General features: G+C 35.6%; 1 protein-coding gene across 1 annotated transcript in view; it reads left to right on the top strand.

Annotated features, from left to right (window-relative positions):
- Positions 1-18064, top strand: part of ACTR3 (actin related protein 3) — a 73036-nt gene that overhangs the window by 31285 nt on the left and 23687 nt on the right. Inside the window, exons 4-6 of the mRNA XM_007964759.3 lie at positions 6738-6848; positions 10689-10784; positions 13412-13519. Coding sequence (XP_007962950.2) covers positions 6738-6848; positions 10689-10784; positions 13412-13519 — 315 coding nt within the window. The remainder of the gene's footprint in view (positions 1-6737; positions 6849-10688; positions 10785-13411; positions 13520-18064) is intronic.

The following is an 18064-nucleotide window of genomic DNA, read 5'->3' as shown; positions in this document are numbered from 1 at the left end:
TGCTGGTCGCAAACTCCTGGGCTCAAGTGACCCTCCCACGTTGTCCTCCCAAAGTGTGGGATTACAGGCATGAGCCACTGCACCTGGCTTTTGAAAAATTTTTACTTGTCATATAATAATTGTACATATTTATGGAGTACGTATTGATGTTTTGATATGTACAATGTTTGGTGATCAAGTCAATTTAAGTAGCATATTTACCTCAAACATTTATTTTTTGTGTTGAGAATACTCAGAATTCTCTGTTCTATCTAAAAATATATAATAAATTAACTGTAGTCGTCCTATAGTGCTATAGAACACTAGAACTTATTCTTCCTATCCAGCTGTAATTTTGTATCCTTTATTCAAGCTCTCCCTATTCCCTTCTTTCCCCTCCCCTTTCCAGCCTCTAGTAACCACTTTTCTACTCTCTACTTACATGAAATCAAGTTTTTTAGCTTTTGCACATGAATGAGAACATGCAATATTTATCTTTTAGGTCCTGGCTTATTTCACTTAATGTCTTCTTAGCTCATCTGTGTTGCCAGGAATGACAGGATTTCACTCTTTTTTTATGGCTGAATAGTATGCGTATATACTGCACATATGGACACTGAGGTTGATTTCATATTTTGACTATTGTGAAGAGTGCTGCAATAAACATGAGGGTGCAGGTATCTCTGATATAGTAATTTATTTTCCTTTGGGTATATACCTAATAGTAGGATGGCTGGATCATATGGTAGTTCTATTTGTGGTTTTTTGAGGAACCTCTGTACTATGCTTTATAGTGGCTTTACCTGTTAACATTCCCTCCACAATATATATGAGTTCCCTTTTCTCCACATCCTTGCCAGCATTTGTTTTTTTTTTTTTTTTTTTTTTTTGTCTTTTGGATAATAGCCATTCTAACTGTGGTGAGATGATATCTCTTTGTGGTTTTGATTTGCATTTTCCTGATGATTAGTCATGTTGGACTTTTTTTTCATGTATTTATTGGCCGTTTGTGTGACTTCTTTTGAGAAATGTCTATTTAGATTATTTGCCCTTTTAAAAAATCAGTTTTTTTTTTTTTTTTTTTTGCTGTTGAATTGAGTTCCTTATATATTCTGGATATTAATCCCCTGTCAGATGTACAGTTGGCAGGCATTTTGACCCATTTCATAACTTGTATTTTCCTTCTGTGATGGTTTTCTTCACAGAAGCATTTTACTTTAATATAATCCCATTTGTCTATTTTTGCTTTTGTTGCCTGTGTTTCTGAAGTTGTATTTGTAAAATCTTTCCCCATAGCAATGTTGTGAGAAGTTTCCCCTAAGTTTTCTTCTAGTGCTTTTATAGTTTTGGGCCTTAGATTTAAATCTTTAATTCATTTTGAATTGATTTTTGTATAAGGTGAGAACCAGAGGTCTTGTTTCATAATGAGAAACACTTTTGACTGTGGTAGTATAGAGAGGAGAAAATAAGTTTAATTTTGAACACATTCTGTTTGAGGTACCTGTGAGACATCTGAGATTTTGTTAGAGTCAAATATGTGGATTTTGGAGCTAAGAAACAAGGCAGAGCTGGAGACAGAGATTCAGAAGGTGTCAATTACCTTAGAGGGGATGAGATTACCTAGGGGAGCATATCACAGGGGAAGAGAACTAAGACAGAGCTTGAGCAATGTGCCAGTTAGGTTTGAGTAGAGGAGGAAAAGTCTGTGAAAGAGACTGAGAATGCATGGGTAGATATGCAGAAGTAAACTCTGTAGAATGGTGCTGAGATGAGCTAGAGCCCATAGGTAATTTGCTGTCTTTAGCCACAAGGTGGTCATTTGTAACCTGAATGAGAATAGTTTTAGAAGAGTAGTTGGGCTAGATGGAAGTAGTCTTTTGAGTGATAGGCCAGGAAAAATGTAACAGTAAGAGTACTGTTCATTGAGTTTCAGTTGTGATTGGGAGGGAGAGATGAAGAGACACATTTCAAGGTTAAGATGGAAGACATATCTGAGTGCTAATATGAAAGAACTTTTAGAAAGAGATTAAAGTAACAGGAAAGTTAAGGTATAATCAAGGTCTCTGAAAAAGCTGGAGGGATGAGATCCAGAACACAGATGACTGAATTGACATGAGGAATATCTTACATTACAATGGAAGTAAATGAGAAAAAAGACTGTGGAATCCATTTTACAGATTTGAATTCTTGACTGTTGGATTCTGCTGCTTCTGCGAAATATGTGGTGACATCATCTGCTGGTCATGGAATGGATGCGGGGAGAAGGTGAAATCTGAGTGGTAGGGGCAGCATTGAAAATCATCATTGTGGAGAGTAAAGATGAACAGAGTAGAGGAGCAAAGTCTTGCCAGGCAAGGTTAGGTCCATTTGAGAATAATGATTATGAATTCGTAGTTTTAACACCCCAGTTACAAATGTTTCTGCAGTATAATCAGTATTCTGGATATAGGCAAGTTTATGTCAGGGACATATGCTGGGTTGGATTTTGGTAGACGGGATGAAAAGAGGATACGTGAAACAAAAGTGATGGGTCAAAATCTAGACTGTGTATATTGATGGCTAGGGAATAATTAAAGCAATCACTGGACCGAAAGTCTTAATTGGTGTTCAGAAGAGATCTCCTGAGGTGGTTGAGTATGCTAGAATAATAAGAAGCTGTGATCAGAGAAGGGTATACCTACATTTCAGGGATTGAGAGGTGATAGTGATGATGATATAAAATCTATACTGGCCAAAATGCAAAAGAGATACATTGAGAAGTCAGTCAGTCAAGAGGCCAGAGTTCCTTTCCAATGATTCTGTCCACTCATTTTAAACACATTTTCAAGTCTTCCAAGTGCTACAAACAAACCAGAACAAAACTTCTCTCAATCTTTATTCGTACCTTCTGTCCTCAGCAATTTAGCTATCTTTCTCTTTCCTTTTAAAATGACACTTCTTAGTGAGTTTCAAGATATTTGATATGCTCTTTGTTAAATCCCATTATATGTAACAGTTTTCATCCTTTTTGATTTGTCTTTGTTTCGCAGGATTACTCTGATGGTTCTCTTCCTAACATGGAATATTTGTTTTGTTTGTTTTTATTTGTTATTTCTATTGTCACTGATTTCTCCTTTACCCACTACTGAAATGTTGATTTCTCCAGGCACTGCCTTCAGTTCTCTTTTCTTTTTTTTCTCTTGTAAAATGGTGTGACTTAATCTTTTGTTCTTTCATTAAAGACTTTCTCTAGGTGATCTCATCCATTCCTTTGTCTGCAACCACAGACTAGATCTCTACTTTCAGTTCCTTGACTACATCTTTACCTGCCTATTTCATGGCTCTTGAGTTTTAATATATCTAAAACAAAATGTATTATATGTGCTCCACTCTTGTTTATTCCAAGATCAGAAAAAACACAATTTTTATGTTTTGATTAATGAATCTTGTCCATTCTAACTTCAAAGCTAGAAACCTATTGGTATCTTCTGACTTTTTTTCGAGACAGATGTCTTGCCCTGTTGCCCATGTTGGAATGCAGTGGTGAGATCTTGGCTCGCGGCAGCCTTGACCCTCTGGGCTCAAGTGATTCTTGCACCTCAACCTCTTGAGTAGCAGGGACTACAGGTGTGTGCCACCACACCTGGCTAATTAAATTTTTTTTTTTTTTTTTTTTTTTGTAGAGGCAAGGTCTCACTACGTTGCCTAGGCTGGTCTCAAACTCCTGGGCTCAAGCCATCCTCTCACCTTGGCCTCCCAAAGTGCTGGGATTATAGGTGTGAGCCACCATGCCCCGCCCTTTCTTATTCTTATTGACTGAGAAATCTTCAGTGTGGCCCAGTGTCATCCATACCATTATTGGTACTCTTGTTCTCACTTGGTTCTGGTTCTGTTAAGCTTCATTTGAGCTTTCCCAGTGCTGCTATAGTAGTCTTCCTAAATATTAAAGCTGTTCTTATTCCCCTGCTTAAAAGTTTCTATGCTGTTTTATTTCTTATAGAATAAAACCTAAATGCAAGGCAAATTTTTGAGAATCTAGTCCCTTTGATCTAGACTGGTATATCTCCCTACATACCTTTCTTCAAACCTTTTGGCACATGCATTTCTCATTGATATCTTCACTTTCGTTTTTGTATACCATGCAGTGTTTGTCTTTCTATACATCTTTTTCTGTTCTCCACAAGTTCCTCCATACTTCTCATTCCCCTGCCAAAAAAAACCAGAAAGCAAAACTGAGAATGTTGCTTCTTTAAGACTCAGCTTAGATATGACCTCCTCAGTGAAACCTTTTCTCTCACAAGACAAGGTGATCATCTTGTTCAAGGAACCATTTATTTATTTATTTATTTATTTGACAGAGTGTTACTCTGTTGCTCAGGCTGGGGTGGAGTGATGTGATCTTGGCTCTCTGCAACCTCTGACTCCTGGATTCAAGAGATTCTCCTGCCTCAGCCTCCCCAGTAGCTGGGATTATAGGTGCCTGCCACCACGCCTGACTGATTTTTGTATTTTCAGTGGAGATGGGGTTTCACCGTATTGGCCAGGCTAGTCTTGAACTCCTGACCTCAAATGATCCACCCATCTCAACCACCAAAGTGCTGGAATTACAGGCGTGAGCCATCATGCTGACTTTTTTTTTTGGAGACAGAGTCTCACTCTGTCACCCAGGCTGGAGTGCAGTGGAGTGATCCTGGCTCACTGCAACCTCTGCCTCCCGAGTTCAAGTGATTCTCCTGCCTCAGCCTCCTGAGTAGCTGGGATTATAAGCATGCACCACCATACCTGGCTAATTTTTGTATTTTTTAATGGAGACGGGGTTTCACCATGTTGGCCAGGCTGATCTCAAACTCCTGACCTCAGGTGATCTGCCTGCCTCGGCCTCCCAAAGTGCTGGGATTACAAGCATGAGCTACCACGCCCAGTCAGAACTTTATCTTTTAAAAAACCTGTAATGTAATATTTGTTCATATATATTTCTTTTACTAGACTGAGTTTTTTGTGTGCAGGATGTCTGTGTCCTTACCATTTGTGCCAATGGCTTATAGTAGGTACACAGTAATAATTGGTGAATAAACAATACTTAAAATATTTAAATTTGTAAACTTCCAATAATGTTAAAAATTGAATGATGCAGTAAACTGCAATTTTTCCCTTCCTTAAAGCAAACTGGGGGGTAGAAGTCATTTTATAAATACAATGCCTTAAAAAGTAGTGTGGAAACTAGAGTAAGAAGTAGATGTTAGGAATTGATACTGCAAGGTGTTTATTTGTTCATTAATTTGCCTAACTTTAGGTTTTGAATATGTTTTATGTTCATGGAACTATATTCAGTTGCAGAGGTTCACAAACTTTCTCAGTGCCATTAGGGTCTCAGTAACATTTTTCACTGTGCCACCTAGATCAAAAGAAATGTCAAATAGTTCTGCTTATTAAATACCTAGGTGTAGGCAACTTAGTAGCCACGTGAAATAAAATAGGACACTTAAATTGGAAATATTATTTCACTGCTGAGTAATCACATTTCTGTTAGGGTGCTTAAGGCACTGAACAACTTCTCAAACCTGGAATCAGATGGGACATTGCCACCCTGATTTCTTGTTTTACATTGATGTTATTTTATGTGATAACTTGGTTTTTATCCCAGCAACTGCTGACAAATCAACTTCTCCAAGAAATAATGTCATTGAAAGGAATATATAATAGTATGATTTATTGTTGAAACTGACTTACTGTGACTTGTAAGATCATGCAGTGTCCAACCGATGTTGAGTAATACTGTATTTCCCTGGAAAATTTAAAATAACTTTGTGGTGCCCTTGTGAATTTATGGTATTACACTGGGGTGCTGTCTTAGTTCATTTTCTGTTGCTATAATGAATACTTGAAGCTGGAGTAATTTATAAAGAAAAGGGGTTTATTTTGGCTCGTGGTTCTGGAGTTGAGGAAGTCCAAGATGAGTTGGCCACATCTGATCGACCTCTGGTAAGGACGTTATGCTGCTTCATAACGTGTTGGGAAATGGAAGAGGAAAGGGACAAAATACAAGGGACAGCCTTACTTTATAATAGCCTGCCTTCAACTCTCTGGAGAATTAACTCAGTCCTGCTGAGAGCTGCATTAATTCCTCTAATGACCTGGTCACCTCTTAAAGGCCCACCACCTCTTGATACTGGAACACTGGCAATTAAATTTTAAATTTTAACATGAGTTTTGGTGGGAACACACCACATCCAAATCATAGTAGGTATCTTGGCACACAATTTTGGAAGCATGACTCTTACACATTTGTAAAACTTCTCTTATAAAATTTTATATGCTTGATTCTTATGATTATTCTAGGTATGTACTTACCAGCTGCACTTTTTATATTTGGCATACAACAAATACTTGTTAATGACCTAATGAATTAAAAATTAAGGAAATCGTGATAAAGTTTAGTTTTTAGGTTTAATTTTTGTAGGCTAACTTACCTTTTATTAGAAAACTTTTAAAATCTGGAAAGACTAGTACAATGACCTTCCATCTAGATTTAACAGTTTTTAACATTTTGACATATTTACTTTGTTTTTATTGAGCCATCCGTCTGACAATGCGTTGTTGAACTAATTTATCTTTAAATCCTTAAGTACACATCTTTTAAGGATGGTCTATAGTATCGCACCTAAGAAAATATATCCTCATCTGATATCCACTAATGATCTAATATTTCCTTTTTTGTAGTTTTATTTATTTTTTATATTAATAAGATTTAATTTGTATTTCCCTTTTTGTTTTGATAGTGGCCAATCCGCCATGGTATAGTTGAAGATTGGGACTTAATGGAAAGGTTTATGGAACAAGTGATCTTTAAGTATTTAAGGGCAGAACCTGAAGACCATTATTTTCTTTTGGTAAGTTACAAATTATAATTTCACTGAGGAAATTTTTAAATACACTTAATGAGAACATTTTCATCACACTTCTTTGGTATACTTTGGTTATTAAATTGTCATATGTCTAATTGATTTTGTAATAAAGCTGTATCATCTTTAAGACCATCTAGTTATGGCTACAGGAGAATAGTAGTATTTCAAAGCACCACATTTTAAACACGTAAGAAGTGCTTTTGGTAATTAATATCTAATCTTTATGATAGGAACAGTAAGGTTCAGAACAATTTTGGAAACCTGTGGCACTTCCTTTTTTCTTTTAAAAAAATAGTCTGATTATTATATCATTGGTATTTCTTCATAACAAAAACACAATATGATTTAATTTTTAAACGTCTTTTTATTAAAGCAATGCATGTTCATAACTTAAATCAAATGCCTTTGTAAGATTTAAAACAACAAAATAACACTTTCCTTTCTTACCTCTCCCAACCTTTGATTCATATTCCCCAGAGGCAAACATTTTCAGTTTTTAAAAAAGTTTGCCCTGGTAGTAATCTTATAAATTTAATGTGTTTCTTTTATTTCTTAGGTTTTTAAAAATATTATGCATGATTTATCAACCTCCTAGTAGGAAAACATGAGAATTTCCCTTTTTTCCTTTTCTCTCCCTCTGCACAAAATAACTGTCCTTTCCCCTTCCTCACATTGTAGTTATATCACAGTTTTTGGTTAAATCAATATTCTGTGTCTTATGGTGATTTTGATGGACTATAAAGTTGAAAGAACCGTACTATGGACACTCATACACCCACAATCTAGATTCAATGATTAACCTTAACATTTGGCTATAATTGCTTCATGACGTCTATCCATCTGTCACTTCATTTTAGTTTTTAAATCACTTCAAAGTGAGTTGCAAATGGGAGTCATTTGACCCCTAAATACTTTAGCACGTATTTCATCAACTAGAGCTATCATTTGTGTATGGTTATTCCTTTCATATAAAATTTACATATCATAAAATCACTGATCTGCACCATTCAGTAGATTTTGACCAGGGATTGGCAAACTTTCTAAAGGAGCAGATAGCAAATATTTTTGGCTTTGCAGGGGATAAAGTCTCTGAGGAAACTTAGTTCATTTTTTATACAATGGTCCCTGTCACAGCTACTCAGCTGTGCTGTTGTAGCATGTTAGCAGCCATAGACAATACTTAAATTCATAGGTATGTCTGTGTGTAAGTTTTTTTTTTTTTTTTTTTACCAAAACAGGTTGTGGGCTATATTTGACCTACAGGATGCATGATGTGGATTGTCCAATCTTTGTCAGTTACATACATCTGTGTAACCTAAATTCTTACCAAGATAAAGAAAAATTACTATCAGCGTGGAAAGTTTTCTCTGCCCCCATGCCCTAGTGACAACCACTGTTTTGTTTCTTTTTCTTCTGAGATTAGTTTTGCCCATGTTTGAGTGTCAAATAATGGAATCATGCAATATGTGCGTTTTGGTGAAACACTTTTACTTAGCATAATCTGGAGATTGATTCATGTCATTGCATATACTAGTGATTTGTTGCTTTTTGTTGCTGGGTAGTATTCCATTGAATAAATTTGCCTCACTTTATCCATTTTCCTGTTGACGAACACCTGGGCTATTTCTAGTTTTTCTTTTTTTTTCCTTTTTTTTTAAGACAGAGTTTTGCTCTGTTGCCCAGGCTGGAATACAGTGGACCAATCATGGCTCACTGCAGTGTTGACCTCCCAGCTCAAACAGTTCTCCCAGCTCAGATTCCTGAGTATCTAGGACACACAGGCCTGGGCCACCACACCTGGGTAATGTGTTCTGGTTTAGAGATGGAGTCTCACTTTGTCACCCAGGCTGGTCTTGAATTCCTGGGCTCCAAGGGATCCTCCCTCCATGGCCTCTTAAAGTGCTGCCACCATGCCTGGCTTAATTCTGTTTTTGGCTATAATAAAATAGTTTGACCATTGTGAACCTTCTTCTACAAAACTTTTTGTGGACATACGTTTTCATTTCTCATGTCTAAATAACGTAGGTATGGAATTGCAGCGTCATAGGGTAGGTACATGATTGGTTTTTTTTTTTAAGGGAAACTCGAGGGAGCATTTCCCAAGGTGTTAAACCTTTTTGCACACCCCCCGGTGATGCATTAGTAATCTGGTTGCTCTATTCAAGATTTGACTTGTCAATGTTTTATACTTTTTTTTTTTTTTGAGACAGCATCTTGCTCTGTCACCGAGGCTGGAGTGCAGTGGTGTGACCTTGGCTTACTGAAACCTCCCCGCCTCCCAAGTTGAAGTTATTCTTGTGCCTCAGCCTCCTCAGTAGCTGGGATTACAGGCAGGCACCACCACACCCGGCTAACTTTTGTTAATTTTAATAGAGATAGGATTTTGCCATGTTGGCCAGGGTGGTCTTGAACTCCTAGCCTCAAGTAATCTGCCCACCTCAGCCTCCCAGAGTGCTGAAATTATAGGTGTGAGCCACTGCGCTGCTGGCTTGTCAGTCTTTTAAATTTTAGCCATTCTGGTGGGTGTGTAAAGATTTTTCATTTGCTTTTAATTTTAATTTTCATTTTCTGATAACTGATTATGTTGAGCAGTCTTTCATGTATGATTATTATTATTAGCTATTTGTATATTTTCCTTTGTGAATCCTCTGATTATCTTTTATGTAGATTTTTTTTTTCTTGGAGTTTATAATTTAACTGCCTTGGTTTTTAGTTTACTTAATGTTGTATGTATTCATCAGTAAATTATCTCCAGACTTTTAAACATAGCTCCAGAACTCTTCTAAATAAGTTTAAACGCCGCAGGGAGTTTAGCTTATAAAGGTTTTATGTAAGGTAACAGTGTACTTAGTTGTTTTACTTTATATTTCTTTTGAAATAATAATTTTAAAAAGATATAATTTTTAATGGATTCAAGTTTTATCACTTTTTCCCTTTGTGATTTGTGCTTCACAAATTTAAGGAATTATTCCTTACTTTAAGGTCAAAAAGAGAATTCTGTGTCTTTTAAATTAAAAAATTTTTCTTTTACATTTAAGTATTCGAGATACCACAGAGGATTAGAGTGTCAGTCAGACTCACAAGAATCAGAGGTCTTACCCAGTGTCAATCTTTAAAAATTAAAACGATTTAAGTGATCATGAGGCATAGGTGAAATATGAAGTCCGACACTGCCAGATCTCTGAGTCCTTTCTTGCCTCTTTAGAGTGCCTTCTGTCCCAGACTTAACCTATGAGATTTCTAAGTGATGTATGCAGTCACATAACTTAAACAGAAGAGTGCTCTGCAAACATCTTGATTCTGTGCTCTTAACAGGTAAATTAATATAATGTTTTTCAGAAAGCTATACCATTCGATCTGTAGAATCTCGGCTTGTTTACTGTAATCCTACATAGTTCGGGGACATTCTTCTAAAAGCGTTACTTAGATGAGGGCTCTTCTGTGGCAAATACCATCGATGTTTTTTCTGGAGGTTTGTCGTTACTGTATTTAAAGGATGATTTGACTGGACCACCTTTTCCCTACCTTCAACCCTCTCTCTCCCTGCTTCATTTCTTTTTAATGTTTAATCTGTATGAGTGGTATGATACAGGCATTCAGGGCTTTTTTTTTTTTTTTTTAAATGTGAATTACCATATTTTCAGATATGTATGGATATGTTTGAATTCTCTATAGTTTTCCTTTGATCTCTGTGTCTTTCTACTTGTAAATTTAATGCATTTTAAATAAAATGTTTGAAATAAATTACTTCTTGTTTTAAAATTGTCAAGAAAGTTATCAAAATAATGTGATATTATCTATTTAAAATGTTATTTATTTCAATAGACTGAACCTCCATTGAATACTCCAGAAAACAGAGAATATACTGCTGAAATAATGTTTGAGTCTTTCAATGTTCCAGGCTTGTACATCGCCGTGCAGGTAAGCAAGTTCATATTTATCTAAGTTTGATTCTTAAATTTTAACCTGGTTTAATTTGCTGCCTAAAATAAGTACTTTTTTTTTTTCCCCCACAAAGATTTAAACGTAATGTCAAAGCATGTTATACTTCTCTCCTGAATTGTTAATTTAGAAGTAATATTATGGGAAGTGGAGATATTTAGTTAGGAAAAGAGAAGTGTTAAAAAAGTAGGTTAATGGTGTTTGGGTATTTCAGGGACTTTCATAGGACAGAAATAAAGGAACTAATATTTATTGAATGCTTACTCCATGACAGGAACATTGTATATATATTTATTTATCCTTGTAAATAATCCTTTATCATTTATCCTTATGCATCTTTTTTTCCTTTGTTATAGTCTTTTTGATTGACTTATCTTTAGGTATATTTGATACCCTAATATTTCACTTCTCTTAATTTGTACATTTATCTGTATGGAACAGCTTCTCTCCCACCCCTTAGGATCAGAGCTTACCTCATTTTTTTTTTCCTTGTAGCAAAGGCAATACCTGACATAACACAAATGCTTTATATGTGTATTAATTCATTATTTCTATTAAATGTAGATATTTTTGTTTCTGTTTTTTTGTGGAGGAAGAAAACTAAAGTTGGAAGGCACCTTATTCAGAGTTAAATGGTTAGCTGTGATACCAGGCAGCTGAGGTCTGTCTGACTCTGCTCTTTGTTGGGATCGCACTGGTTTTTGTAACTCCAGGGTACACAGAATCAATAAATGATAATTATGGATGAATATTTAACTTGGATAGCAAAGAACTTTTTAATGTTTAATGCAATCCATAAATTTAATGAACTGCCTTTTTAGTTCTCTGTTGCTAAAAATATTTAAGGAGTCACATACACCTGTCATGATCTTTATGGAAGAATTCAGTCTTGAGTGGGAGGCCCTTTTTTAGTTCTTAGAATCTGAATAAAGTGAGGAGTTGGGAGGAATCATCTTTCACTTGGGAGTTTTTGCTTCTCATGTTATATTAAATATAATAAACTTATGTTTAACCATATTGTCAGGTATAGCTTACTTTAAAACACTGGCATCATGAGCTTTGTTTCATTCCTCTGGAGTTGTAATTTGGTATTTCAGTGATTTCCTTAGTGGCCTCTGAGTGCTCTTAATTTCATTATTTAATCTCTGTTCTGTTTTATTGATGTTCAGTAGTCGATAACATTTCTGTAACATGATGTGCCGATTCATATCTATTCTACTTTGGGACCTTAACTGTTTACAAAAGACTTGTAAAAGTGATCAGAGGTAATTCTTGGTTATAGATAGTTTTGAATTTACTTATAAAGGAGGGCTATCTCATAATGAAATCTAAACACTGTGTGTGTGTGTGTGTGTGTGTATATATGTGTATATATATGTGTGTGTTTATATATATACACACAACTAGTATTAGGATGGAATTTTTCATTGTAAGATTGTCAAAAAATAATGTTTAGTTCTGTTAGCCTATAGTGATTATGTGGTGATTGTGTTAATATGATCTTGTGTTCAGACAGGAGGGTGACCTAGATAGCTTTCTAGGTCCCTTTTAGCTATTATAGTTCAGGTAGGTAAAATAAGGCCAGTATAAGTTTAGTTGTTTTTGATTATTAGTCATATACTTTGTTTGAGTCTTGGATTATAAGAAATTTAGTTTTTAAAAAATGAGCTATGTTAATTTCTTAATTCTCACACTTAAAAGAATTGTGTTGTATTGTCTGTGCCAAGGTTTTTCATAGAAAAATTTTATCAACTTTGCTCTGTAATTAAATTATAGTAGTATTTGGAAGTGTGCAATGGCGTTTTCTCTATGTCATATAGTCCTAAACACATGTTGCCTTAAAAAAATTTGAAGTTAGGCTTGGCACGGTGGCTCATGCCCTATAATCCCAGCACTTTGGGAGGCTGAGGCGGGTGGATCACAAGGTCAGGAGTTCAAGATCAGCCTGGCTGAGATGATGAAACCCCGTCTCTACTGAAAATAAAAAAATTAGCTGTGCATGGTGGTGGGCGCCTGTAATCTCAGCTGCTCTGGAGGCTGAGGCAGAGAATTGCTTGAACCCAAGAGGCGGAAGTTGCAGTGAGCCGAGATTGCTCCACTGCATTCCAGCCCTGGGTGACAGAAAGAAACTCTGTCTCAAAAAATAAAAATAAAAAAAATTTGAAGGTAATCTTTTAGTAATAGTTGTTCATAGCCAGATATGTATTGAATAACTGGAGTCTGGGTGATTATGTACTTTTCACCTTACATTGCAGTTTGTAACAGGCCAGCCCACGTGGACATAGTTCTGGCAAGTTAGTTCTATACTATTTAATGCAGTCTTCCACAGTTTTAGCTTTAGGACAGAAATAGCCTTTATAAAATATGTAAATCTTATAAAACATGCTCCTAAAAGCAAATACAAACCTGTAAGTTTGTCTTAGTAAAATGTAGGGAGTGAGCTATTTTATTGCATAATACAAAATTAATTTCATGTATTTTCTTTCCACAGATAACTACATTTAAAATTGAATAAAGTACTCCAGGAAACTAGTTTTTTTTTTTTTTCAATTAACTCTTTGTTTTTTTGTTTTTTTGTTTTTTTGCCTTCTTTCTTTGTGCTCAAGGCTGTTCTTGCCTTAGCTGCATCTTGGACCTCAAGACAAGTAGGAGAACGGACGTTGACCGGTACAGTAATAGACAGTGGAGATGGTGTCACTCATGTCATTCCTGTGGTAAGGCTATTTTACAGTTACTGAACAGAACATGAAATAACACATCTGGCAAAGTTAAATTATATGAATTAATATTAGTTTTAAAAAACTTTAAATATGACACTTTAAAATTTTGCTATAATTTGGTCTTTTGTTCAGTTATAGCTATATTTTGCTTACCTTTTAAAAATTTTATAAACATTTCAAAATGTTTCTTTTACTGTAGGTTTGTACTGCAATTAAGAAAATTATGAATTGCAGTATCTGGAATGGAAGTATATTAATGGCTTTCATTCTGTTTTCCAGTTGGATATGTGCTAACCATTTGATGACCTCTTTTATTCATAATTAACAGATTTCAGACTGGTATACAGGGTAACTGTGTAACAGTTAGTTGTAAGTACATGAACTTTAGTAGATGCTTTATGGGTTGTATTTAATAAAGCATATTAAGAGAAATGCATCAAATTAGATTTTTTGCCACAAATAACATTTTTCTTCCAAGGCCTTTGTGCTTCAATTCTTAATGATAAATCAAGTTTTTAAAAAATTATGCCTAATGAATTCAAAATGACTACTAGAATTCATACTGATTATTATTAAATGGGTATATATAGAAAGGTTTATCTTTTAAATTAATTTTTATATTATAATGAATATCATTTAAGGAATTACATTATTTTGAACTTTTATTTTTTTATTATTCTCACTCCAGTGTTTAAAGCACGAGGCAATGTCTGTTGAAGATTACATCCTCAGGGTGACTACCTTTGGATTAGACTCCTGGTCCTCCTCCACTTTCACCCTCATAATGTGTCATAATAGTTTTAGTAATAACTGCCATTGTTTAATGATAACTTTATTAAGATAAAATTTATATACCATACAATTCACTTGTTTAGAGTGTACAGTTCGTTGATTTTTAGTATATTCACAAAGTCCATCCATCCCTACAATTTTAGAACATTTTCATCACCCTGAAAAGGAACCCTGTATCTATTCACAGTCACCACCCATTTCCCCTTGATGCCTTTAGCCCCTGGCAACCATGAATCTACTTTTTGTCTGTGTTAGATTTGCCTGTCCTGGCCATTTTATGTAAATAGAGTTAAACACTGTGGTCTTTTGTGACTGGGTGCTTTCACTTAGGTGAACATTTTCAAGATTCATCCATGTTATAGCATGTATAGTATTTCATTTCTTTTTATTGCCAAATAATATTTCGTTGTGTGGATATATGAGATTTTATGTAGCCCTTGGGAGGTACTTTAGTAAGCTTGGAAATTAGGACGTGTCCAGCATTTGATAGCTTTTTTTAGTTTGCTTGGCAGTTTATTTTTCTTTCTTAGTGGTACATAAAATAATTGTTCATCTTAAAATTCTCATTTAAATATGAAAATCAGTCTGTGATGAATATTATATTTTTCTTTGAGTACCTTAGTTTATTCATTAATAAAATGCAAATAATTGTCTTGCTTAAGGTCACCAAATAATAGGTAGTGAGACTAGGATTTGACCTGGTTCTGCCTTTCTTCAGTCTTTTCTTAACACCTACACATCTGAGCAGTACTATCAGTATCTTGATAATTAGAATAGGTAATTTTCAGAATAGAAGTTATCAACATGGAACAGGATGAGTTTTAGTAAGGACATTAAGAATGGGTATTCTGGCTGGTATGGTGGCTCATGCCTGTAATCCCAGCACTTTGGGAGGCCGAGGTGGGCAGATCGCTTGAGCCTAGGAGTTCAAGACCAGCATGGGCAACATGGTGAAACCCTGTCTCTAAAAAAAAATGCAAAAATTAGTTGAACATGGTGGTGCATGCCTGTAGTCCCAGCTACTCCGAAAGCTGAGGAGGAAAGATAACCTGAGCCTGGAGAGGTTGAGGCTGCAGTGAGCCATGATCTCACCACTGCACTCTAGCTTCTCTACCTTGTGCAGCAGAGTGAGACCCTGTCTCCAAACAACAACAACAACAACAACAACAACAAAACAAGGTGGTGGGGGGTGGGTGGGTATTCCTGTTTATTGTTTACTTTTCTTTCCTTCTTTAGAATTAGTGGAGTATTTTTTATTATTCCATTTTCTCTTAATTGGCTTATTAGCTATGCTATATCTGTTGTCATTTGTTTGTTTTTGGTGGTGGTTGTTGTATGGGTTGTAGTAAACATCTTTAACTTATCACTGTCTAATTACAAATAACATTCTGCTACTTCATAACTAATTATACAACAGCTTTGACCTTCTAGTCTTTGTTCCTTTATTGTCATTCATTTTACTTTTATATGTTGTGCACTCAATAATACATTATTAACTTGTTTCATTTTGAGTGGTGTGTTAGTTTGCTAGAACTGCCATAATAAAGTACTACAGATTGGGTAACTAAAGAATAATTTATTTTCTCACAGGTCTGGAGGTTAGATGTCAAAGATCAGGATTTTGACAGGGTTGGTTTCTTTTGAAGACTCTTCTTGGCTTCTAGCTGTCCATCTTCTTTATATGTCTTCACATAGTCCTCCCCATACATGTCTGTGTCTGAATCTCCTCTTAAGGACACCACTTATGTTGGATTAATGAGTTCATTTTAACTAGATACTACTTTGAATACCTTATCTCCAAAAAATAGTCATATTCTGAGATAGAGGTTAGGACTTCAACATGGGAATTTGGTAGGGAGGAAAAACACAATTTTAAGCCAGTAGCAAAAACTTATCTTTAAAAGATAACTTTTTGGAGACAGAGTCTTGCTCTGTTGCCCAGGCTGGAGTGCAGTGGTACGATCTCAGCTCACTTCAACCTCCGCCTCCTGGTTTAAGCGATTCTTGTGCCTCAGCCTCCCGAGTAGCTGGATTATAGATGTGTGTCACCAGGCCTGGCTAGTTTTTTTTGTTTTTTTAGTAGAGATGGGGTTTCACCATGTTGCCCAGGCTGGTCTCAAACTCCGGGCTTCAAGCCATCCACCTGCCTTGGCCTCCCAAAAGTCCTGGGATTACAGGTGTGAGCCACTGTGCCTGGCCTTGAAATAGAGTTCTTTAATTCACATACCATATCTAGTGCTCTCTATTCCTTTGTGAAGGTCCACATTTCCACCTGGTATCATTTTCCTTCTGTCAAAATGACATCCTTTAACATGTCTTATAGTGCTGATCCATTGGCTCTGAATTCTTTCAACTTTTGTACATCCTTTGAAAAAATGTTTATTCTCTTTTAGTTTTGAAAGATGATTTTTGCTTGGTGTAGAAGGTTGACAGTTTTCTCCTGTAGATGTCACTCCACTGTCTTCTGGTTTACCTTGTTTCTGAAAATAAGTCAGCTGTTATTCTTGTGTGTGTTTTTTTGAATGTAATATTTATTTGGGTGGCTGTCTTCAAGATTTTCTTTTTATTCCTGGTTCATCAGTTTTTAGCAATTTGATTGTGACGTACCTAAGTAAAGTTTTCTTTGTCTCTTCTCCGTAGGGTTCATTGAGCTTCTTGTATATATAGATTTGTAATTTTCATCATATTTGGAAAGTTTTTGTCTGTTATTGATTACATATTTTTTATCTTCCCTTTTTCTCTCCTTTTGGTACTCTGATCACATGTGTATTAGGCTGCTTCACAGCGTCTCAAAGGTCACTGATGCTCTGTTCATTTTTTTTTTAATAATCTTTTTCTTTATATTTTTGGGTAGTTTTTATTACTCTTTCTTCAAATTTACTAGTTTTTCTTCATTGTCTAGTCTACTGTAATGTCATCTAGTGTTTTTTTGTCATCTGGTAGATTTTTAAATTTCAGATACTATGTTTTTTTCTTTAGAAGTTCCATTTGGGTCTTTTTATGTCTTCCACTTCTCTCTTCCTCATGCGTATTGTTGACCTTCTTCATTATATGGAGTATATGGTTGCTGTTTTAATGTCCTTGTCATTCCTCTGTATTGTTTGATTTTTCTTCTCGTCAAGTGTTGTGTTTTTCTGCTTCCTTGCATACTTATAATTTTTGATTTGGTATGCTATCCACTGTTGTGTGCTGTATTTTTGAAGTTCTTTCTAAGTATTTAGGATTTTTTTTCCCTGGGACATAGTTAAGATACCAGGAATTGGTTTGATCCTCTCAGGGGCTCTTTTAAATGTTATTAAGCAGGTCCATAACAGGTTTTTGTCCAGGACTGGTTTGTCCCCATTCTTGAGGCAATATTTCTCTGAGGACTCTACTTGTTGTCTTGTATTTGAAAACATCTTTCAACTTTGGCTAGTGGGATCAGGAACTATTTCTGGCCATGTGTGAGCTCTGGTGGTGGTTCTGTCTACTTTTTTCTAGAGGTTCTTTCTCTCACCTTGATGGTTTCCTCACAGGAATGTGCTGATCAGTATTCAGTTAAGGAGATACTCTCTTCACATCTTCCCAGCTCTCCGTTGGTGCAACTCCTTCCCCTCCAATAATTTGGCCTACAAATTTTAGCCACTTTTGCCTTTCTGACCTTTAAATTCTATATCCCTAACTTAATGAGACCAGTTCTGTTTTAGTTCTCTTTCTCGTTGTTGTGGCCTAGTAACTTTCCCTAGGCAGTAGGATAGAGTGTTTGTA

Source organism: Chlorocebus sabaeus, chromosome 10 (assembly GCF_047675955.1).
Source record: "Chlorocebus sabaeus isolate Y175 chromosome 10, mChlSab1.0.hap1, whole genome shotgun sequence".
Taxonomy (NCBI): domain Eukaryota; kingdom Metazoa; phylum Chordata; class Mammalia; order Primates; family Cercopithecidae; genus Chlorocebus; species Chlorocebus sabaeus.
Note: the sequence above shows the minus strand (reverse complement) of the source record. Positions and strands in the feature narration are given on the sequence as shown.